The sequence below is a fragment of the Hyla sarda genome, chromosome 2 (genome assembly GCF_029499605.1).
Source record: "Hyla sarda isolate aHylSar1 chromosome 2, aHylSar1.hap1, whole genome shotgun sequence".
Lineage (NCBI taxonomy): Eukaryota > Metazoa > Chordata > Amphibia > Anura > Hylidae > Hyla > Hyla sarda.
The window spans coordinates 407995733-408020662 of record NC_079190.1 but is presented as its reverse complement, the minus strand read 5'-3'; the positions used below and the strand labels follow the sequence as shown (position 1 = coordinate 408020662).

The 24930-nt window shown below is 41.8% G+C and overlaps 1 protein-coding gene across 4 annotated transcripts in view; it reads left to right on the top strand.

Moving 5' to 3' along the window:
* DHRSX (dehydrogenase/reductase X-linked) overlaps positions 1-24930 on the top strand; it is a 474272-nt gene that overhangs the window by 408905 nt on the left and 40437 nt on the right. For all 4 annotated transcript variants that reach the window (XM_056558834.1, XM_056558835.1, XM_056558832.1 and 1 more), the window contains exon 6: positions 2524-2731. In XM_056558834.1, coding sequence (XP_056414809.1) covers positions 2524-2731 — 208 coding nt within the window. The remainder of the gene's footprint in view (positions 1-2523; positions 2732-24930) is intronic.

The window sequence follows — 24930 nt, the reverse complement described above, 5'->3', positions numbered from 1 at the left end:
TCTTATCCCCTATCCTTTGGATAGGGAATAAGATGTCTTAGGGCCAGAGTACCCCTTTAAAGTGCAGCTGAAACCTACGCCTCTAAGGCTCTGTTCACATTGAGGATTGTCTGCACAGAAAATCTCTTTAGGGTGGCAGCGTGTGAATGTTTTTAAATTCATGCTCTGCCTCATAGCATATATACACCCTTGTAAGTACTGACTCATACTACATGGATAGCCACATGGCACAGGGCTAGCCATGTTTAGACAGTTATTATATCTATCTCGCATCTCTTACGCATGGGAGTGAATGTACACAATACTGTCAGTTGAAAGGTTGTCGAAAATTGGTTTGGTTTTTAGCGTACATGAAGGCATTCATGTCAGTGTTAGACTGCATATGCACGCGAAGTTGGCTAAATTGGTTGCCGACCCCATGGCAAAATAGGGGTCCAAGTGAGCTATTTTAAACGCTAGAAGGTGTATTTTAGTGTCAGGACATATTGTACTAAATTGTGCCTAGAGACTTCACATGACCGCTACATTGTTTTTCGCTAAAATAGCTCACCAGGCTCTTGGTTGGTATGTCCAGTAATGTTTGCTGACAGCCATCTATAGATCAGCAACTCTAAAATACTGCCGGCACATGATTAGACTATATCACATTAATACAGTACCTTTCTCACGTATGAGAGTATTTACTAACAGGACTGCCAGTTGATGGACTGCAGAAATTAGCGGTCCAACTGAGTGTTGTCTGTGGCCAATATAGCTGACCTTAGAGAAACGAATTGTTTAGTTGTCAGTGCATGCAACAACCTCAGCTGGCGTACTGTATATGCACAATAGTCTGTCTGAGCTGACTGCGACCTATGACCACACTCCCAGAGACGGTCTGTTAGTCTGTGGACAAATATGTCCAAATAGTCCTCATGTAAGGCATTGGTATCTGAGAATTGCAGCAGTGAGCCCATGCAACCAAGACTTTTACACCATTGTCTGGGACCCCTTATAATCTTTGACCATGATACGGGTAGTAGCGGTGGATTTGGGCCCCAACCCTGTGCGTGACAATCAGGAATTAGAAAGAGAGTGAGGTGCTTAAATTATGAGCTACAGAGCATGAGAATTTTAAAATAGTCATAGGGACTCTACATCACTGTTTTTTATACAATTATTAATATAGGTTACGTTTTACGTTGCTATGATTTCTACTCTCCCAGTATAACTAGGAAAATGGTCTCTTGTGTCTGTCCAAACAAACTTGTTGTAAATAGGAAATGATTTGACCTGCTAGTGAGATTTGATCTAACTGTAGTGGGAATGAGTCTTTTACATGACTCAGTGATTGTGTAGCCCTTCACTTGCATCATTGTATATGAACAGGATGTGAGGTTGACCAATGTCCAATGTTTGCGTGATCCAGGTGACCAGCTGAAAAACAAGTGATCGCTTGTTCCTTTGCTAATGGCTGGATCTCTTCCAGCCTATTCAGCTAATAATCTCCCCGTGTCAAAATCCCTTAAAGTGCAGCTGAAACCTACACCTCTAAGGCTATGGGCAAATGTCCACACGGAAAATCTCTGTGCGGACATTCCCCTGACAGCAGGACATTCCGGCGCTAGGACTGCGTGGAAATGTGCCGTCTCATAGACTGCAATGCATTTGCATGCGTAGTCCACAGAAAGAATAGACATGACTATTCTTTCTACGGACAATGGAATTTGAATATCCGCACCAGATGTTTAAGGTGCAGAAATTCTGCTATGTGAACAGCGCTGCAGAATCCCATTGAAATCAGTGGGAGTCTACTATTTCGCATGGAAATTCCATCGTGTGAACATAGCCTAAAAGTGAAGCTTTGGTGGGAGATTACATTCAGCATCGGAATGGGCATACAACTATTTTCTACAAATGTAAAAGAAAAAATTCTCCAAAAAACAAACAAAAAAACAAGGCATGTAGAGGTAAAGTAGAGGCCATACTGCTGGCATGGCCCCCAAAATAGCTAAATAATTTGTGTAACCTGCTACAGTTTCAAGTTATTGACTGTATAAACCAGCTACGCTCTTAAGTGTTCTCATCCCCACCAATATAGAAATGTGCACATGAATGTTAGAGAACTGGGTTACTGACATTTTGGAGCTTTTCCTCCTTAAGTCCCCCATATAAAGTGCAGAGTATAGCAGACGTTCTGTCCTAATACTGTTAAATGTCTGAAGAATTTCTTTGATGGTTTAGAATAAGCCGTTTTATTTTTACCAATCTGAAGCTTGAAGCTTTTCTCTTCTGTCGATGTGACTTTTTTTATTTTTTTATTTTATTTTAGCCTAGCTGAGAAGGAGGAAATGCCACGGGTGGTGACATTTACATTTGCTCTCGTTTTCGTGATAGTCTTAGGAATGTATTGAAATAGAAAACTCCAAAACACTGAAATAGTACCAACAGAAAATAATAATGATACAATAATAGTCATGAAAATAATATATTTTTTAATAAATATTATGTGTTGTTTAACATGCCATTTCTGTTTGCCCACAGCCACTCTTATTCGGCCCATGGTGCATATGCTCAAAGCAAGCTTGCCCTTGTGTTATTCACCTATTATTTACAACATCTCCTGACTGAAGAAGGTAGTTACGTGACTGCTAATGCGGTGGACCCTGGGGTTGTTAATACTGATCTCTACAAACATTTATGGTACCCAGGAAGATTTGTGAAGTGGACAACAGGCTGGCTACTCTTAAGGGTAGGTATTTCTAATGCGAATAGTTATTCACTTCTGTACCATTTATTTTGTTCAGATTTTTCTGGGGTTCTAAGGATAGTGATAGTGATCAGTTGAGATCAGACACCTGGAAAACCCTCAAATCAGCACTTTGTCGGGCAGAGGAGCTACTTTGAAGGCTATGTCCTTTATTATGTTTATGAATACAAAAGGCTTGGTGTGAATACGGCCTTAGATAACCTCAGGTAAACTGTGTAACATTGGTCAAAGTAAAACAGTCTCTACATGAACCCAACATTTAAAGTGATAAATTATCCATTGGATGGTACCCTTCTCTTCTTTATTTTTTTTCAATTATAAGAGACAGATAAAAAAGAAAAAAAGAAAAAAAAACACCAAAAATAGAAATAAAGATTGTGATGAAAAGCGGTTTTAAAATGTAAAGTGTGCCCTGTAAAGTGTGTAAATGTAAAGTGTGCCCTCTTCAAAAACATCAGCTGTCCCACAGATTTAAGCTTTCTTTTATTATTCACACACAGGTGCTTAAATCTTAGTTTGTCTGAGCAGGCTTTGGTAAGAGAGGCATTGCAAGAGAGTTAGAAAACTGAGAGACATCTGCTGTACGGAGTGAATTGTGAAGCTGGAGTGATTTGCGCGAGTACTTAAAGTTGCACATAAGGGATCACTGCTAGAATCTAAACAGCCTTTTCACCTTTTTTTTTTTTCTTTTTTCTCTAGTCTACCTCTAGGGGGAGGGGTAGATTAGTCACACACAGGTGCTTAAATCTTAGTTTGGGACTCAGTCTGAGCGGGCTTTGGTAAGAGAGGCATTGCAAGAAAGTTAGAAAACCTGGAGTTTGAAACGAGTTTGAGATCGCTGTGAGTGTTACTTTACTTACATTGTAGAGACTTTAACTCACAAGGTCTACTGAGAATTAATTTGTAATATTTACTGCCTGTTGTTGGCGGTTAATCTGTGAAATCCAAATAACTAGATGACCTCCATGTTGGAACACGTAGTCCGGGGTACATCCTGTTCAATGTATGCAATCCTTGAACAGCAGTTTGAGGGTGCATATTGTTGTGCAGGATGTGTGGAAGTTGTTCATTTGGAAGCCCAGATCCTGGCAATCGAGTTTGGCACATCGTGGATCGGGTTGTCAAGTTCCTGGGTGGGGCTGGAGAGGACCCAGCGGTCATGGTTCATATTGGCACCAATGACAAAGTAAGAAGGAGGTGGAGTGTCCTTAACGCCGCAAGCTTAACCTCTTAAGGACCCAGGACGTATGGGTACGTCCTGGGTCCTGGTCCTGCGATATAACACGGGGTCACACGGTGACCCCGCAACATATGGCAGCGGGCCCGGCATCATAGTGAAGCTGGGACCCGCCGCTAATAGCGTGCGGCACTGATCGCGATGCTGCGCGCTATTAACCCTTTAGCCGTACGCTCAAAGCTGAGCCGCGCAGCTAAAAACGAAAGTGAAAGTGCCCGGCTAGCTCAGAGAGCTGTTCGGGATCGCCACGGTATAATCGCGGCATCCCGAACAGCTGTAGCACAGGAGGAGGTCTTCTTACCTTCTCCTGCGCTGTCCGATCGCCGAATGAATGCTTCAAGCCTGAGATCCAGGCTTGAGCATTCAATCGCCGAAAACACTGATTGATCCATTCCTATGGAGATGCATCAATCAGTGTTAAAGATCAGTTAATGCAATGTTATAGCCCCCTATAGGAGCAATAATATTGCATAAGAAAAGTGTAAAAAAATCATTAACCCTTTCAATTATCCCTTCCCCTAATAAAAGTTTGAATCACCCGGCATTTCGAAGAATAAAAAAAAAACACAGTGTAAATAAAAATAAACATGTGGTATACCGCGAGCAGAAATGTCCGAATTATAAAAATATACTGCTTTTTAAACCGCACATTCAATGGCGTATGCGCAAAAAAATTCCAAAGCCCAAAATAGCGCATTTTTGATCACCTTTTTATACCACAAGTAAATAAAAAGTGATTAAAAAGTCTGATCAGAACAAAAATGGTACCGCTAATCACGGTGCAAAAAATGAGCCCTCATAGCGCCCTGTACACAGAAAAATAAAAAAGTTATAGAGGTCAGAAGATTACCATTTTAAACGTATAAATTTTCCTGCATGTATTCATGATTTTTTTCTAAAGTGATACAAAATCAAACCTACACAAGTAGGGTATCATTTTAACCGTATGGACCTACAGAATAAAAATAATGTGTCATTTTTGCCGAAAAATGTACTGCGTAAAAACGGAAGCCCCCAAAACTTACAAAATTGTGTTTTTTCATCTATTTTGTCACACATTGATTTTTTTTTCCCGTTTCACCGTAGATTTTTGGGTAAAATGACTAATGTCATTACAAAGTAGAATTAGTGATGCAAAAAATAAGCCATCATATAGAATTTTAGGTGAAAATTTTAAAGAGTTATGATTTTTTAAAGTTAAGGAGGAAAAATAGAAAATGAAAAAACGGAAAAAGCCCGGGTCCTTAAGGGGTTAAGGCAAGGACCTCCAAGGTAATATTTTCTGAAATATTACCTGTACCACGAGCCACACCAGAGAGGCAGCGGGAGATCAGGGAGGTAAACAAGTGGCTCACAATCCAGTGTAGGAGGGAGGGGTTTGGGTTCATGGAGAACTGGGCCGATGTCGCTGTCGGTTACCGGCTCTACTGTAGGGACAGGCTGCACCTCAATGGGGAGGGTGCAGCTGTGCTTGGGGAGAAGATGGCTAGAAGGGTGGAGGAGTGTTTAAACTAGGGACTGGTGGGGAGGGAACCTACAACATAGAGGGGGAAGATGGTGTAGATAGAGAGGGGGGACTTATTAATGTACCTGGGGGTGGAGCGGAGGGAGGGGTTAGAATAGTTAATAGGGATAGGCTTCATAGGAACCAAAAACATACATCATTGAATTGCATGTTGACTAATGCCAGAAGTCTGACCAATAAAACAGAGGAACTGGAGTGGTTCATGTCTGAGGAGAATTATGACATAGTGGGTATAACAGAGACTTGGTTGGTCGATAGCTGTGACTGGGCGGTCAACATACAGGGTTTTAGTCTATTCAGGAAGGATCAGACAAAACGGAAAGGGGGAGGAGTTTGTCTTTATGTAAAGTCCATTCTGAAGGCTGCACTGCGGGAGGATATATGGGAGGGAAACAATAATGTGGAGTCAATGATGGACATTTATCAATGGGTTTAGTCAGGTTTTCTTTACTATAATTGTCACAAAATTTTCACAACTGCGACTACGTGTGTTTTCGTGCGACAATTTGCATGAAGAACAAGAAAAGCAAGAAAATTCAAACTTGCTTACGTAGTAAATTTTTCAAAATGGATTTGCTTTAGTGAGGTATTTATCAACTGCGACAGTCGCAACTGCGCAAGGAAAAATCCGGGCTGGGATTATGTATTAAATGGAAACACACTTGGGACTACTGACGTGGAAAAGGACTTGGGAGTCTTAGTTAACAGTAAATTTAGCTGTAGTGACCAGTGTCGGGCAGCTGCTGCCAAGGCAAATAAAATCATGGGGTGCATCAATAAGGGCATAGATCCCCACGAGTTGCTAGAAAAAAAACTTATAAAAATCTCCCAGATTTGTGGAGCATCTCAACAGCTTACATTACATAGTACTTACCTGCCAGACAGTAATGGACATGTTTAGCAAGGATTTGTGCTTTTGTTGATGGTAAATAGTCAAGTCCTGAGTCCCCCATAACACTGCTGGCTTTTTTGTGTGAACTGGCTGTTTCCTGTTTGTGTTCTATCCCTCCAACTACAATCTCTTTTTTCTAGGTGGGAGGGGACTTATCTCCTTCCCACACATGCATGCTGTGCTGGAAGCTAAAATTCTCTGCAGCCCTGGGGAGAATGATCTCCCTCCCACCCAGCGGTCACTCCACTTATTAAATTTTGTCATGCTCCCTTTCAACAACTTACAAAGATCACATAAGAATTGTGAGACCGGCCATCAAACACAGGTACAGACTCTTTATGATGAACTACACTATTTTTCACAGCTCCTGAAGCACATAATTAAAAAAATTTTTAAAAAATCCCAGAATACCCCTTTTAAAGAACTTTGTTATCAAAATTGCCCAATTACTTTCTTAATATCTAGTGATTTGCAGTACATTTTTTCTTATACAACCCCCTGCATAGATATAGGCTTAAACCCTTTCACTGCCAGGACAGTTTTTACACATTCGACAAACACACAAAAAATGAAAACTCTTCTCATATATTTTCTGAGATCTGACATGTTGCAAAAATACCACTGCAGGCAAGGGCACCTTCATGCAATTTTGGATCAAAGCATAACATTTTGTAAAAAAAGTAGAAAACATCATGTTTGTGGCGGCACGTGTAACGCAAGCCAAGTCTGAGATGTATATCACCTCCTAAATATTAAGTTCAGGATGTGCATGGTTAATACCAATATTTTGTAGCTAACAGCTACACTCCGGCCAACCCGGTTCACCTGTGCAGCGTACCCGCCGTCACCGCCCAAGTTTCAAACAGCCAAGTCCACACAAGAAAGGCATGTCCAGCACCCGGTGCTCAGGTAAAACTTCTTGCTCTTTATTTATGATTTAGTCAGGATAAAACAGGTACAAATAGAAAACCTCTGACGCGTTTCAGACTCTATGACTAAGTGCATCACTGCGTGAAACGCGTCAGAGGTTTTTCATTTGTACCTGTTTTATCCTGACTAAATCCTAAATAAAGAGCAAGAAGTTTTATCTGAGCATTCCTTTCTTGTGTGCAAGGTTAATACATGTTACTTATGCCTGTGTCTACATGTACTGTACATATCATCACTTGACCCAGATTCCAGTAAACATTTTAGGGAAGGAGGTTATATGTGCACATAATGATTTTCTCACTCTATGAGAAATCACATCTTAAATGTGACAGTCAGAGGGCACCTGTTTTCCCTGGTAAGTAAAGGGTATGATGGTAGAAAATAGCATTTCTTTATTCCTCTGTATTACTGGAGGGTGATACGGGGATGGATGGGTGGGGGGTGGGGGGGTGGAAGAGGGGAGATAACAGAAACAGGCCGTGATCAATCTTTCGGATGTCACATGCAGTTTCCTCCCCCTACCCTTAAACCATTTTTACAGTGCAATATTTTGGTCAGAACCAAAGAAAAACAGAAAGATCTGCACCTCCTCTGTATTATGGACCTATATCTCATTTTGGCTAACAAATACTGACGCAGAATTCTGTCCAAACTGCTGCTGGCAAATGCTACAGATTTTCAACAGCAGAAAATGAGCATAATTTCTGTTCCAAAATCCATAGCAGAAAATACACACCAAGTTACTGGCATGCAAATTTAAAAAAAAATTGGCATAGATTTATTAAAACTTTCATTCTTAGACAGTGTAAACCTAGACCCGACAGTCTAGATTTATCAAAGTGGCCAGGCTGGTTAATACAAAATGATTCTCAACCTTCAACCAGCGGAACTCCAAATGTTGCAAAACTACAACTCCCAGCATGCCCGGACAGCCGTTGGCTGTCTGGGCATGCCACGAGTTGCAGTTTTGCAACATCTGGAGGTCCGCAGGTTGAAGACCACTGGTATAGGAGGTAATACTCACGTGTCCCCGCCACTCCGGACCTGTCACCGCTGCCCTGGATGTCGCCGTCCATCGCTGACGCTGCATCCCCTGGGTGTCCCCGTCGCTCTGGAACGTCTCTGCTGCCGGGTATCCTCGCTCTCCGTCGCCGCCATCACGTCGCTACCCACGCCACTCCTATTGGATGACAAGACGGCGTGCGCGATGACGTGATGACGACGAAGGAGAGCGCCGGCCATGCAGGGGATCCCAGCACGGAGCAGACACTGAGGAGGCAGGTAAGGTCCCTCCCGGTGTCCTGTAGAGGAATATTTGCTAAGTTGCCCTTAGCAACCAATCAGATTGTTCCTTTCATTTTTGAAAAGGCCTCTGAAAATGAAATAAGCTATCTGATTGGTTGCTATGGACAACTCAGCAACGTTACCTCTGGACAGGTTTTGATAAATCTCCCCTTTTGTGTGGATTTTATCTGCAGCACATGACTAAGGTTTTTGAAAAACATCTCATCTACCTATCTGATGTAAATGCGTCAGATTGTCCACAAGAAAAATTTTCTGCAGAAAATCTGCACCATTTCATTAGCATAAGACCCTAGCCTTACAATAATTGAAACAGGTGGTCTGATTATTTCTCCTAGAGAATTAAAGGGGTTGTCAAGGACACATCATTTTTATAGAAATAAAAAATAAATCCTACTCATCCCCCCTGATCCCCCAACTGTTTACGGTCTAACATCACCCATTCCTTGCCTGTCCTTGCTTCTTCTTGCTTCTAAGACAAGCCGTATCAGGAAGAGCCCATCCAGCCAGTCACTGACTGAGGCAGCACCCCACTACAGCCATTAATTGGCTAAACTAGCAGTTCCTGCTGATATGCACTGTCTCAGAATCAGCAAGAAGTGATGATGAGTGAGGACTGGATCATTTCAGTCTGGGGGCTGCGGGGGATTAAAGGAGTTGAGTATGACTTTTATTTTTACACCACACCCCCAGCCAGATATTTAAAAATATATATATATATATTCCTGCACAGACTCTTTAAGCCTGGTATCATTGAAAGGACACTCTAACAGTAAGCTTTTTTTTTACACAAACATGCACAGGCTGCACATACCTCCCTACACTCCCATGCTGCCTCGATATTGCTGCTCACAGTGTCAGGATCCTCCTCCTTCTTTGTGCTCAGGGTTGATTGGTCTGCTCAGTACTGCTCTGCCAATCAATGGCTTAGGCAGGACACTGCTACGACCAGTGGTTGGCTGAACGACACTGTGAGGCCCAGCCCCAGTCTCAGCTGAGTTGTTGTCAGGATTCGGCAGGCTGGAGGTGGATCCTCTGTGTCAGAGAGGGATTGGCGTGGACCGTGTCGGTGGACCGGTTCTAAGTTGCTACTGGTTTTCACCAGAGCCCGCCGCAAAGCGGGATGGACTTGCAGCGGCGGTAGCAACCAGGTCGTATCCACCGGCAACGGCTTAACCTCTCTGACTGCTGAGATATGCGCGGTACAAGGGATTAGACAAGAGCAGGGTCGGACGTAGCAGAAGGTCAGGGCAGGCAGCAAGGATCGTAGTCAGGGGCAACGGCAAGGAGGTCTGGAACACAGGCTAGGAACACACAATGAACGCTTTCACTGGCACAATGGCAACAAGATCCGGCAAGGAAGTGCAGGGGAAGTGAGGTAATATAGGGAAGTGCACAGGTGAAGACACTAATTAAAACCCATGCGCCAATCAGTGGCGCACCGGCCCTTTAAATCGCAAAGACCCGGCGCGCGCGCGCCCTAGGGAGCGGGGCCGCGCACGTCGGGGCAGCACAGACGGGGAGCGAGTCTGGTAAGCGGGTCGGGATGCGCACCGCGAGCGGGCGCGTCCCGCATCACGAATCGCATCCCGGCTGGGAACATTATCGCAGCGCACCCGGTCAGCGGGTCTGACCGGGGCGCTGCGAACAGGAGAACGCTGTGAGCGCTCCGGGGAGGAGCGGGGACCCGGAGCGCTCAGCGTAACAGTTGTCCTTCCTGATAATGGGGGCCAATATGTGAAAATGCCGCTCAGCCAGTCACCGGCTGCAGCTTTGTGTCCCCTCAGCCAGTGATTGACTAAGCAACACCAGGAATAGAATCGTACTGGGACCGAAAGCAGCAATATCGAAGCAGGGGGAGCGCAGGGAGGTTTGTACATGTTTGTTTATTTTTTTTACTCCCTCGGCCTGGGCATGTTTGTGTAAAATGAAAAAAATCTTATTGCTGAGGGCACTGTCCAGAGCAGGAGAAAATCCCCATTGCAAACCTATGCTGCTCTGGACAGTTCCTGACATGGACAGAGGTGTCAGCACTGTGGACAAAAAAAAGACAAAAAAGAAATTCAAAAAGAAAAGAATTTCCTCTGTAGCATACAGCTGCTAAAAAGTACTGGAAGGGTAAAGATTTTTTAATAGAAGTCATATACAAATCTGTTTAACTTTCTGGAACCAGTTGATTTAAAAAAAAAAAAATAATAATGTTTTCCACCGGAGTACCCCTTTAAGTTAGAAATCCTAAAATTCTGGTTTGTTCAACCCCTGTCCAGTCAACAAATAAGTGTTGATATGTCCTAATTGCTACGTCCTAAATTACAGGTAATCCCTCTACTTTGCAGCGTATCTGTATGCACTGAATGAATGTACCTTGGAAGCATTTTGACTTCCACTGGTAATTTGAAGCAGATTTACTAAATCATTTGCTGACTGAAGCAAGACTGTGTCATTCATGTTCCAGAATATTAATTGTATAGAAGTTAATATTGATTGTAAAACATGAACTGTGTCACCATATTCCAGAATAATAAAAAATGCTTTTGTGTTATAGAGCATAGCAGGAAGCAATTTGCAAATAAATCATTTTACAGTATGACATTGTGAGTCTGACTTTCGGTGTATGGAAAATGAGGCTTTGTCGTAGCAGCGGGGAGCAGCCTGTTGTACTAAGCATTCTGTGCTACACAGGAATGATCACAACTGGAATATTTATCCATAGTTTGTGATATAATGAATGGATTTTGTGCTTGACATAAAGACCTTTGTAGACATGCTGGTATGGTCTTATTTAGTTAATACACTGTGGAGTCCAATGATTTATTATAAGAAAAATATATTTAATGGAGAAGGTCATTAAAACTTTATTGTAGTTACCAACCAATCAGATTGCAGCTCTTTCTTGTCCAAAGTATGTCACAAAATATAATCAGAAGGTTTACGGATTGCTATAGCAGCTTGTGCACATTTCTTTTCTATAAATATCTGCAGGGTTAAATTTACTTTATTGGCTGAGCACATTGACACTTCCTAGTTTACAGAAATATTTTCAGCATTATACCTCATTTTCATCACAAGCAAGATTACATTGAAAGACCACTTCAATATTTAGGTAGTGCGAGATCCGCCCTGCACAATGACCCCTACTCAGGTTCCAGAGCATGCGTAGAAAACTCTCCCATAGAAGTCAATGAATCAGCTAGGTGTTAAAGGGGTACTCCGCTGCCCCTGCATGGAGCGGACGACTAAGGTTTTGACATCTCGGCCACGCCCCTTGTGACTTCACACCACGCCCCTTGAATGCAAGTCTATGGGAGGGGCTGTGGTGGCTACCACGCCCCCTCCAATAGACTTGCATTAAGTGGACGTGGCATGACGTCACAAGGGGTGTGGCCGTGACGTCATGACCCCTGCCGCCCACACCCAGCATTCTAAACAAGCGCCGGGTGCTGCACAGAGATCGTGGGGGTCCCAGCAGCAGGACCCCCGCGATCATACATCTTATCCGCTATCCTTTGTGTCTAGGGCCGGAGTACCCCTTTAAAAATGACTTGTGACCAACCAAAAAAAATATGTATTGCATTATCATTACAACGCTCAGGGTGCCCTAATCGCACACCTTTTTATAGATTCTTGATACGCCCTTCCGTTCTTGAGATTTGTGGGTTTATAGTTTTTCTGACAATTCAGGGAATTAGTCAGATGAGCGTGAATTTAGCTTTAATAATGAGAGGGAATATCCAGTGATGGGTGGGATTATATAGTCAGGGGGTATGTATTAGAAATACACGCCCCTCAATATACAACATCCACACCACCCTGACTGTATAATCCCGCTCATCACCTGATATTCAGTAACATTTTAAGTAATATTATAAGTGCAGTTCACACCCATCTGACTAATTCCTCGAATTGTCAGATAAATTATAAATCCTCATATATTGGAATCAGGAGGCTGTATCAAGAAACTGTAAAAGGGTGTGTAATAGGGGTACCCTAAGCTATTTAATGACATTTTGGGGGTTGACCACAGGTCCTCTTTAAAAGCAGCTCAGGGAAGACTGCTGCCCCCCATAAACATACAGACATTTGAATTAAAATAAATCTATACTTGTCGAAATAAGTAACAAAAATTAGCTTTATTACCTTTTTATGTTGTTGAAGGGAATGATTCGCCTATATATTTTTTCTTGATTAGCGGCAGATACTGAAATATATTCTTTTTTTATAATCAGTTTCTTTTTTCTGATTGTAATTATTTTTTTTTTGTACATTATTATGGAGGCTTGCCATCTTGCCTGAACTGTTTTAACAGCATAAAGAGATATGCTTTACAGCAGGACCCATTGATATAGACAACAATAGACTGACCCCATTAAATATTTTCTGTGAAATTGTCATTCTACAAGAAAATGGGATTCTGAGCTCTGCTGGGAATGGTTGTGGATCCAGTGTTATCTCTCTACTTTCCTGTATTCCTGAAAAGAAAGGCAATACTGGGAAAAAATATGTACAGAACAGGGAGTCTCAGCTTAGTTTTAAAGGGGTACTCCGATGCTTAGACATCTTATCCCCTATCCTGCCGCTGGGGACCCCCGTGATCTTGCACGCAGCACCCCAGTTAAAATCAGTCCCCGGAGCATGTTCGCTCCGGATCTGATTACCGGCGACCACGGGGCCGGCGGCATGTGACATCACACCTCTGCCCCTGTGTGACGTCACGCTCCACCCCTCAATGCAAGCCTATGGGAGGGGGCGTGACAGCTGTCATACTGAGCGAAAACTAACTAAGGTTATAAAACTGCAGCTTTCATGGACAACTTATCAGTTGAAGAGGAGGTGGTGCCGAGCCGCAGCAGTATGCCTTTTCTCTTCCCCCTCCTGGCCGCCGTGAAATCAGTCAAGGCAGGGAGAGAGGAAGCCCTAAAACCCTGCCTCTCACTTCCTGTGTTCTGTCCTGGTCTCTCTGCTGCTATAGAAGGAATACGCCTAAGAAGAGAAAGTGGACAGCAGTTTGCAGGGAAGTGAGACACCTAGAGGGCACAACTTTATGGCTTCTTCTTGGGCAAGGAGTCATTTTGGAAAATTAAATGATTTAGAAATATGTTAGGAATCCCATTACAAAAAAAAAAAAAAAAAAAAGTAGTTTGTAACAACAGTGACCATGTTGTTTTGACCATGACCAAGTATATACATTAGACGGCACATACAGTAGCGAGTTATACTAACTTGGGAAAATCTTTTTTTTTTGTATTGTAAAGAATCAAATGACAGAATTTAGGCTCTGTTCTGTTGAAGTCATTGAATTAGTACTTTGATAGCTTTCCATCTGCCCCAGTGTTTACTAACTTTGCAGCAACAGCATAAATGCATAACCCCCTGTGGGTACTAATAGCAAAAACTATGACACAGATGGGTTTAGCAACCTAAGTTCAAGGAATACCTGAAGGTCACAATCCTCTACTGAAATGACCCTACACTGAAACCTGTTTGTAGCTTCACTGACAAAAGGATTGTGAGAAAAAAAATCTCCTATATGTCTTGATCATTCCGATGATTTATGATGTGTTGTGCAGATTGATTTATTCAAGGCCAATGCCTTTACTTTCTTCTGTCACATTTGAATTATGTTTTATCTTATGATCTGCACTGCATCATCTGCAACGAATTGAGAGAACAGAAAGGCCGCTTCTCCTCAGCAGATTGCTGATTCTAGTTTTTTTTTAACATTTAGTCACAGTTCTGTACCATGTCATTGTGTCGCTTACCCTCCAAATCTGACGAGTAACAGCACTGTCTATCACTTATTTATTTATTCATTTATTTATTTTTTATTGTGGAATGAGTTTGGGCTTTTAAAGACACCATTTTGGGGTACATCTTATCTACATCTAACCTATAAACCTTTAAAGGGGAGTTAAGAATAAATTGCAATTCTTTTTTATGTTTTGCTTTTACGATGTTTACCTTGCAGTATAGATTACGTAATTTATCATTACAATGCCAATTTCTTTTGTTTTACTACTTTCACGCAACAAAACACTTTTAGATGTTTGTTTTTTTATGTTCAAATCCTACATATGTGGACTTTTTTAGAAATTATGTTTCCAAACATTTTGTAATGCAGCTTTGTTTGCTTGTGTAAAACTGAAAAGCTGTCTATTAGGCCCTGCCTGTGTTTGAGCCTACTGACTACACAAAGATGGCAACAGGAGCCCTCATTAGGCCCCTGGCAGACATTACTTACCCATTGGCACCCTGTGAATGCATCATGCAATTTTCGCAGATTTTTAACTGCTTGGTAGCTGGGTGTAAGCGGCACATACTTCACTTTAAGGAACACTAGAAGTTAAACCATACCTGTCAGATCCCACAAAGAAAAAAAAAAATTATATGTTACTCAGTACCTAATCCTAACCATACATTTCTATGCATCTATCACCTATATGTATTATAAAAATACCTCTTTTCATTAACTCACCGTTTTAGAAATCCTCTCTGGGGAAGGGGACGTGTCTCTCCCTTGTGGTGGTGGGAGGTGATTGGTGCGTCTGCCCATGCAGCCTTGTCCATAAGTCATCTCTTGTCCATGACTCATGGACAAACCTGATGCTGCTGTAGGACAGGTTAGTGTCCCAGTAGGTATGGGGACCCTTAGTGGTGGGATTTTCAGGGCCCGTTTTCTTTATGAACTATAAAAAAAAAATAAAAAAATAACAACCATATTACAAAAGGACTTACATTTTCATCAGTAACAATTGATCTGATAGTGCTTATTTAATCTATATATAACACTCAATGGCCCTGATTTACTAAGAGTGGAGTGCTTATTGTGGAGTGATTTCAATATCACTAGTCTTTTTTTTCAGGCTTAATTACTATTCTGTCGCACATTTCGGTTATTTTTCTGTCGCACGTTTTCTGGATATAAAACAAGTTACTTTCAGACAAAACACAATGGCAAACAGTCCCTTGTTAGTAATCGCTCCATTTTTGGAATTTCACTCGGCCTCTTGGCTGTCGGTTATTGTGTGAGGCAAACACATTTTTTCTCGAGTGATTTTGGAAGTATTCTCGAGTATTTTTTGATGGTAAAATGCCCATTTTTGCATAAAACATGCCCATTTCAGAGTGAAAAAAACCCCACTCCGAGTGTTTTCTAAAGTGTCGGTTGTGCGACTAAAATTTGGTCGCATAAATAGTCGCACAGACATTGCGACTAAAATATAGGCGCAATAACCGAGAAAAAGAGTCGGTTGGACTTTAGTAAATGAGGGCCAATGTGTGTGTGTGTGTGTATGTGTGTGTATATCTGTGTATGTTCCAGCATCACGTCCAAACCGCTGAAGATATTAACATGAAACTTGGCACACATGTTACTTATATGTCAACAACAAACATAGGATAGGTGATTTAACCCTTACTCGCCCCCATTTGCCAGGGCCAGGGTTTTTGTTTAAAGTCCCATACAAGTCTATGGGAAATATATGTTATTGCATAACTTCCAAACGGCTGGAGATATTTCGATAATACTTGGTCACATGTTACTTATATGTCCACTTAAAATATAGGATAGTTAATTTAACCCTTAACTACCCCTTTTGTGAGGGTCGGGGTTTTTGTTTATAGTCCCATGCAAATCAATGGTAAATGTATGTTCTCACATAACTTCCGTACGGCTGGAGATATTTCAATAATACCTGGTACTTATATGTCATATAAAAAATTATAGTAAAAGTAACCCTTACCTACACCCTTACATAAAAGATGGGTTTTTGTTTCAAGTCACATGCGAGTATATGGGACTTCCAGTACCTTACTCCACAAGCTCCGCTCTGCATCTCCTGGTGAATGTGTCAATCCGGTTTGCAAGCCACACCCCATCTCACAAAGAGAGGATGACGAGACATGAGGACGGGACAGGAGGTCAAGATATGAGGACGGGATATGAGGTCAAGATATGAGGACAAGATAGGAGGTCAGGATAGGAGGTCGGGATATGAGGTCGGATATTAGGACAGGATATGGGGTTGGAATATGACAACAATATATGGGGATGAGATATGAAGTCAAAAGCTTCCTCCTTTGTTGATTTTCCTCCCCAACAAGGATAAGGAAGGAAAAATTGGGCAACGCCGGGTACTCAGCTAGTGATAAAAAATAAGAAGGGGGTAAACTTGTCCAAAATACTTGCCACTGGCTGCTGGGACACATACAAAGGGATTTTATGACTCTTGCAGTCTTTTGTCTCAAGGCTACTCTACAGTAATTTGCTTACTGACCCATTGCTGTGGACAACCACCTTCTCCCCATATGCTTATTCTAGGTATTGTTTGTTTTCTGCACCAGACTTTGACCAGTGAAAAAATTTAGGGAAATCCATTTCATGTTGACGTGTTATGGAAAGAACATGCAACAAGTGTTATGGAAAGGACAAGTTAAGAAACACAGTACTGTACCTTGGGCTTTTTCCCTAATCACCTGATGTTATCATGAGACTGTTACTATAAATTTGTGTAACTTTTACACATGTCGATGAAATGCACAATAAAGAGTTAGCTACCTAAAAGCACTGAACACTGCATAGCTTTTTGTATTGAAGTTCCATTGTATCCATATTACATAATGCTGCCTCATTTTCTGTACCACCAACCATGTGGGTAAGGTTCCTTTATAGATTTCTCAACTTTCATCTAGACATTAAAGCCTTGCTTTCCTAACAGAAGAACCTCCAGGTTCTTGAATCTCCTGAGCACTTGGTACACTGCTGTTCATTGTGACGCATCAAAGTCAGGAAATTGAATGTCGAAGGTAGAAAAAAATGTAAAGGAATAATATTGAATATGCTATAACTTCATCTCCTTGGTGTTTTCAAGGATCGAAACCTCATAAGAAAACTCCCTAAGAAAAATATATCGTTAATTAAACCAAAATAATGCATTTTTGGTCACTTTTTATATCATGAAAAAATGTATAAAAAGCAATAAATAAGTCCTATCAATGCAAAAATGGTACCACTATAAAATTCAGATCACGGCGCAAAAATTGAGCCCTCATACTGCCCCATAGGTTTAAAAATAAAAAAGTTATAGGGGTCAGAAGATGACAATTTTAAACATATAGATTTTCCTGCATGTAGTTATGATTTTTTCCAGAAGTACGACAATATCAAACCTATATAAGTAGGGTATCATTTTATTTGTATGGACCTACAGAATAAAGAGGTGTAATTTTTTCCGAAAAATGTACTGTGTAGAAACAAAAGCCCCCAAAATTTACAAAACAGCGTTTTGTTTTTTTTCAATTTTGTCTCACAATAAAAAATTTTTCCATTTCACCGTAGATTTTTGGGTAAAATGACTGATGTCATTACAAAGTAGAATTGGTGGCGCAAAAAAAAGGACATCATATGGATTTTTAGGTGCAAAATTGAAAGAATTATTCCCCCGGCGATCTCCTGTACGGGGCCGCGGCCGGCACGCCTCCTCCATACATCTCTATGGGAGAGGCGGGGAGGCAGCATTCGTGCCTCCCCGCATCCCCCATAGAAATGTATGGGGACAGGGAGGAGACGGGGCATCACAGTCAACCTCACCATGGGCGCTAATGCCGGCGCCCCGTTAGGGAGATCTAGGGGGGTCCCAGCGGTCGCACCCCCCGCGATCAAACACTTATCCCCTATCCTGTGGATAGGGGATAAGTGTAATTCCGCTGCAGTTGTCCTTTAACTTTCTGGAGCCAGTTGATATATATAAAAAAAAAAGTTTTTTTTTCCTGGATAACACCTTTAAGGCTAAACTGTGAAGTGCTTGTTGTTGTTGACATCCTTTTGCAAAGTTGGCAGCTTATGAAATACTGGCAAAGCCCATGACTTATTCCAAATTGTTTACACCTCTTGTGCCATTTTAGTGTGGATTTACAGTGCAATGGAAATTAGTGTGTTTGGTTGTTTTGGGAGTTGCAGGTTTTGGCAGTCAACATGACCATATTATTGTAAAGTCCCAATGGGTGTGAACCCACTGTGCCACTAGAGTGGTACCAGCAAGTGGCAGTGGGCAGACCAGAACTTCCCAGCACCAAGCACCAGGGATACAGGCAGGAGGGGAAAACTGACACAATAGAAAGCGTCAAATGCAGCAATGCAGGCTTGTAATTAATAGTGCTGAGTAAATGCAACTGGAAAAAACAAGTTTGCTTGCAGACAGGGGAGTGGTCAACGGTCCAAATTTATACATGAGAGACAAAACAGAATCCAAGGGATAAGGCTAAGGCAGTGTCCAGAAGACAGGCTATAGTCAGGAATCAAGGATCACCAGTGAGCATGCAGAGACCTTAGCTGTGCAGGAACTACACTATTACTCAGGCATCAGGGAACAGGTGGACCAAAGTTATGTAAGCAGTGCCTGGCAGGGATTGGAGGGGGATCCATTAGAGAGTGCACATTGGCCCTATAAGTCTCAGCAAGTGCTGTGAGCAGCCCCTAAAAAGGTAAAGAGGAAACTGTAGAAATGGTTAAAGCAGCAGGAAGCAGGATAGAGTCCAGAGGAAGAAGACCAGGATGCACAGCAGACACATTGTACAGAGGATGTCGCCTGACATTGTTTAAGGGGTACTCCACTGTTCGGTACAGTTTTTTCCAAACGCTGAACAGCAGAGTACCCCTTTAAGATCCGGGACACATTGTACACCAGTGGTTGCCAACCAGCGGCGTTAACGTTTTTAACCATTAACATCTCAAAAGCTGGTATTTCAGAATGTATGACAATTAAACTATTGAGGTCCAGCAAGCAGTGCATTGCACAGCTGCTCAGGTGACACATCATTCACTCATACTGCCCTAAATTAGTGCCAAACAATGCCAGAGCTGCTGTCAAGGATCCATGCAGAAGATCACCTGTATCCACTGGTTTATCAGTACAGGCTTGTGTATGTACCCAACACAACAATTACAGAAATGGATCTTCGTATCTGTGTATTTCTAAGGATTGGCCAACACATAGTTTTTATCCAAGCTGATACTTTAGGTAATCTCAAATTGCTCACCAAAATGTGTTTTAAGGTTAGAACGTCCTCTTTGTCAGGTAAGGGGGTTAACCCCTTAAGGACGCAGGACGTAAATGTACATCCTGGTGAGGTGGTACTTAACGCACCAGGACGTACATTTACGTCCTAAGCATAACCGCGGGCATCGGAGCGATGCCCGTGTCATGCGCGGCTGATCCCGGCTGCTGATCGCAGCCAGGGACCCGCCGGCAATGGCCGACGCCCGCGATCTCGCGGGCGTCCGCCATTAACCCCTCAGGTGCCGGGATCAATACAGATCCCGGCATCTGCGGCGGTTCGCGATTTAAATGAACGATCGGATCGCCCGCAGCGCTGCTGCGGGGATCCGATCATTCATAACGCCGCACGGAGGTCCCCTCTCCCTTCCTCAGTGCGACTCCCGGCATCTCCTGCTCTGGTCTGAGATCGAGCAGACCAGAGCAGGAGATGACCGATAATACTGATCTGTTCTATGTCCTATACATAGAACAGATCAGTATTAGCAATCATGGTATTGCTATGAATAGTCCCCTATGGGGACTATTCAAGTGTAAAAAAAAATGTAAAAAAATGTAAAAGTAAAAGTAAAAAAAAGTGAAAAATCCCCTCCCCCAATAAAAAAGTAAAACGTCCGTTTTTTCCTATTTTACCCCCAAAAAGCGTAAAAAACATTTTTTATAGACATATTTGGTATCGCCGCGTGCGTAAATGTCCGAACTATTAAAATAAAATGTTAATGATCCCGTACGGTGAACGGCGTGAACAAAAAAAAATTCCAAAAGTCCAAAATTCCTACTTTTTTAATACATTTTATTAAAAAAAAAATTATAAAAAATGTATTAAAAGTTTTTTATATGCAAATGTGGTATCAAAAAAAGTACAGATCATGGCGCAAAAAATGAGCCCCCATACCGCCACTTATACGGAAAAATAAAAAAGTTAGAGGTCATCAAAATAAAGGGATTATAAACGTACTAATTTGGTTAAAAAGTTTGTGATTTTTTTTAAGCGCAACAATAATATAAAAGTATATAATAATGGGTATCATTTTAATCGTATTGACCCTCAGAATAAAGAACACACGTCACTTTTACCATAAATTTTACGGCGTGAAAACAAAACCTTCCAAAATTAGCAAAATTGCGTTTTTCGTTTTAATTTCCCCACAAAAATAGTGTTTTTTGGTTGCGCCATACATTTTATGATATAATGAGTGATGTCATTACAAAGGAAAACTGGTCGCGCAAAAAACAAGCCCTCATACTAGTCTGTGGATGAAAATATAAAAGAGTTATGATTTTTAGAAGGCGAGGAGGAAAAAATGAAAACGTAAAAATTTAATTGTCTGAGTCCTTAAGGCCAAAATGGGCTGAGTCCTTAATGGGTTAAAGGGGTCATTCTGACCTGGACTGCATTTTTGTATGCTCTAAAAAAGTAAATAAAGTATAACCTTGGACACAAACTACATGTGTTCCCATACTAAGAGCAGTACTGATACAAATGACAATTTCAGTAAATGAGTGTGTTGGAGAAACAAATCTGTACAATATTATTGTCTTACAGTGATTTTTCCTGGGATAAGTAACTAAAAACCTAATTTACCTTAAAATGGTTATTGTTGGCATTGATGTAATTGTTTAGCTGAAAGATGGAGCCGATCTCTGGTCAAATGCTTGAGATTCAGAATATGACACTGATGGAAAGTATACCCGAGCCATTTATCACTAAGGCTGCATTCACATTACGTTTGTTACATATGGGGACCAGATCTGGCTAGGAGATGGGAAAACCGGATGCTCCCGTATCCCAGCCGGTCCCGGCCCCCATCTCATTTATTTGAATGAGCCGACCGGAGTCAGATAGCACTCCTCCCTTCACAGCAAAGGTGTCTGTCTGTTCTCTTGTGATCTTGCGTTCCTGACCAAGCCTGTTATCTGACTCTGCCCCAGCCTTATCCCTTTTTCCCTGTCTGCTTCTTCTGTGCATGTCTCGGATTGTCAACCACCCCTCTGTCTGCTGATCAAGTGCCTGCATCTGAACGCCTCAGCTCTGCTGTTCTAACAGCTCCTGCTCAGCTATACACCAAGTCAGCTCTGCTTCATCAGACTCTGTTGCTGCACTAATACATCTATAGTACTAGCATTTTTTTAAATTTTTTTTTACAATTTGACGTTTATTTTTTATTTGCCATGCCACAATCTGTATTTTAATATAGACTGTGACATGGCAAATTAGAAAAAAATCACCAAAAAAAAAAAAACATCAAGCTTACAATGGAAGTGGTACCTTTATTATAGGATCCAACATTTACAGTAGGTGATAACCGGACCGTGAAAGTCAATAAATCATATTTAGACATCAGTTACTTATGTTCATGTGGCTGCTGAAAAGGTATTTTTAGGCAGTTTTATTATAAATAAGAAGCTGCTTTTTCCTTTTTTTGCATTATGTGGGCAGCATGATGGCTCAGTGGATAGCACTGTTGCAATGCTGCACTTTTGCACAAAGTTTAAACCCTCAGCAGGTTAGACTGTTTATGCTAGGTGGTGCACTCACAATGTGCTTTTTAGTGCAAAGCCTGCTTAGCCATTAATGTCTAAACCTCTGCAAAAGTGGAAAATTTCCAAATTGGGCCAAAAGTGTCAATATTTTGTGTGGCCACCATTATTTTCTAGCACTGCCTTAAGCCTTCTGGGAGTCCTCCTCAATCCCTACATCAAGGAGCTGGTGGATGTAAGAGACCTTGCGCTCCCCCACCTTCCATTTAAGGATGCTCCACAGATGCTCAAAAGGGTTTAGGTTTGGAGACATGATTGGCCAGTGCATCACATTTACCCTCAGCTTCTTTAGCAAGGCAGTGGTGGTCTTAAAGGGTTTTTTGGGGTCATTAGCATGTTGGAATACTGCCCTGAAGTATAGTCTCCTAAGGGAGAGGGATCATGCTCTGCTTCAGTATGTCACAGTACATGTTGGCATTCATAGTTCTCTCAATGAACTATAGCTCCCCATTGCCAGCAGCACTCATGCAGGCCCAAATCATGACGCTCCCACCATTATGCTTGACTGTAGGCAAGACACACTTTGTACTTCTCACGTGGTTGCCACCACACACACACTTGACATTATCTGACCAGAGGACATGGTTCCATTAATTCATGACCTTATTCTGCTTGTCTTCAGTAAACTGTTTGTGGGCTTTCTTGTGCATCATCCCCCCCACCCCCCACCATTACACCTCTTTAACCTCTGCAGCAAACCTGGCAGCACTCAGACATCGAATTCCCTGTGACAGCCTCTAGATATGACGTTGAGCTTGTGCACTGAAATTCATGCCTGTTTTGAGTGGGACCTGTCTTTTCAAACCGCTTTATGGTCTAGCCCACATCATTTTCAGCAACAAATATTTGTTGCTGAAAATGTGAGTTCTCAGTGAGTTCTATGCTATGAAGTGACATATTGAACTGTCAGTTTCCAGTATTAGAGGGTGTAAGAATAATAATATTAAATTCATGGCACCTGCTCCCCATTCACAACTGAGACTTTGTAACACTAACCAGAGTATATGTATGGCCAGACGAAGCACTAGACAGTGTGAAACGGAGCTTGTCGCCTATCTGTATCCCCCCGGTGTCCTGTCCCTCTCCCTAATATGTATTTGTGAGTATAAAGAATAAAGAAGTTTTTCTTTGAAGACGAGAAATGGTGAGTGGCCGGTTTTTCACTACATCCTCTGCCTGAGATTATTTCAAGGAGACACAACCTTAAAGGGGTACTCTGGCCCTAATACATCTTATCACGCCCTGCTCCCTCAATGCAAGTCTATGGGAGGGGGACTTGCATTGAGGAGGCGGGGCGTGACATCAGATGGGGGCGGAGTCGTGACGTCACTATACTCTGGCCCCGTGGTCATCACGCTGCACACTCGGAGCCTCCAGCGCTGTGAAGAGCTTGCAAAGGTGGGTGCTGAATGACAGATTGCTGGTATCCCCAGCGGCGGGACCCCACGATCAGACATCTTATCCCCTATCCTTTGGATAGGGTATAAGATATATTAGGGCCAGAGTACCCCTTCAAACACTGTTATACAGGCTGTGCGCTCACTACTTTACATTGTAGCAGAGTGTCATTTCTTCAATGTTGTCGCATGAAAAGATATAATAAAATATTTACAAAAATGTGAGGGGTGAACTCACTTATGTAAAATACAGTATCTTACTTTATATATAAGTACTACATTTTGTTTTACTTCTGCGCTGGATTATGTATGAACAGTCTTGCACATGGCAGGAGAAAATTTAACAGAAACCTTTCCATTGTCAAAGGACAGAAATGAGTAAATGAGAGAAATATGTTCCTCTTGACACCTAAGCCTGTGTGATTTGGATTTTTCCCATCTTAACTTTCACTTGTCTTAAAATGAATTAAACTCTTGAACGTATTTCACCAACCTCATTATGTTAAATATAAAACAAAAGTAATCCCTCGCTGTACACGCACATGCCTATGTTAGCTTTTCATTATACAGGTGTGGTAAGTATTTACTTCAAATAGACTCTTAACAAATACCAGATATAAGGACATTTATAAAGTATTTGCTTGGGCAAACATAATATAGAGAACACTGTAAAACTCCTAAATCCTCACAGAAAAGCGCAGGATGAAATGCGGGAGGAACACTCAGAGAACACTCTAGAGTGCACTAAAAGTACACTAAAATAGTATGTAGTCAGCCATCAATTGTGCAAGTTCTTCCACTTAAAAAGATGAGAGAGACCTGTAATTTTCATCATAGGTATACCTCAACTATGAGAGACCTAATGAGAAAAAAAAATCCATAAAATCACATTGTCTGATTTTTAAAGAATTTGTTTGTAAATTTGTAAAGTTTGTAAATTTGTTATTGGTTGAATAACAAAAGTTCTTCTCAATACTTTGTTATATATCCTTTGTTGGCAAAGACAGTGGTCAAACATTTTCTGTAAGCCTTCACAAAATTTTCACACACTGTTGCTGGTATTTTGGCCCATTCCTCTAGAACAGTGAGGTTTTGGGGCTGTTGCTGGGAAACACAGACTTTCAACTCCCTCCAAAGGTTTTCTATGGGGTTGACATCTGGAGACTGGCTAGGCCACTCCAGGATCTTGAAATGCTTCTTACAAAGCCACTCCTTTGTTGCCCGGGCGGTGTGTTTGGGATCATTGTCATGCTGAAAGACACAGCCACATTTCATCTTCAATGCCCATGCTGATGGAAGGAGGTTT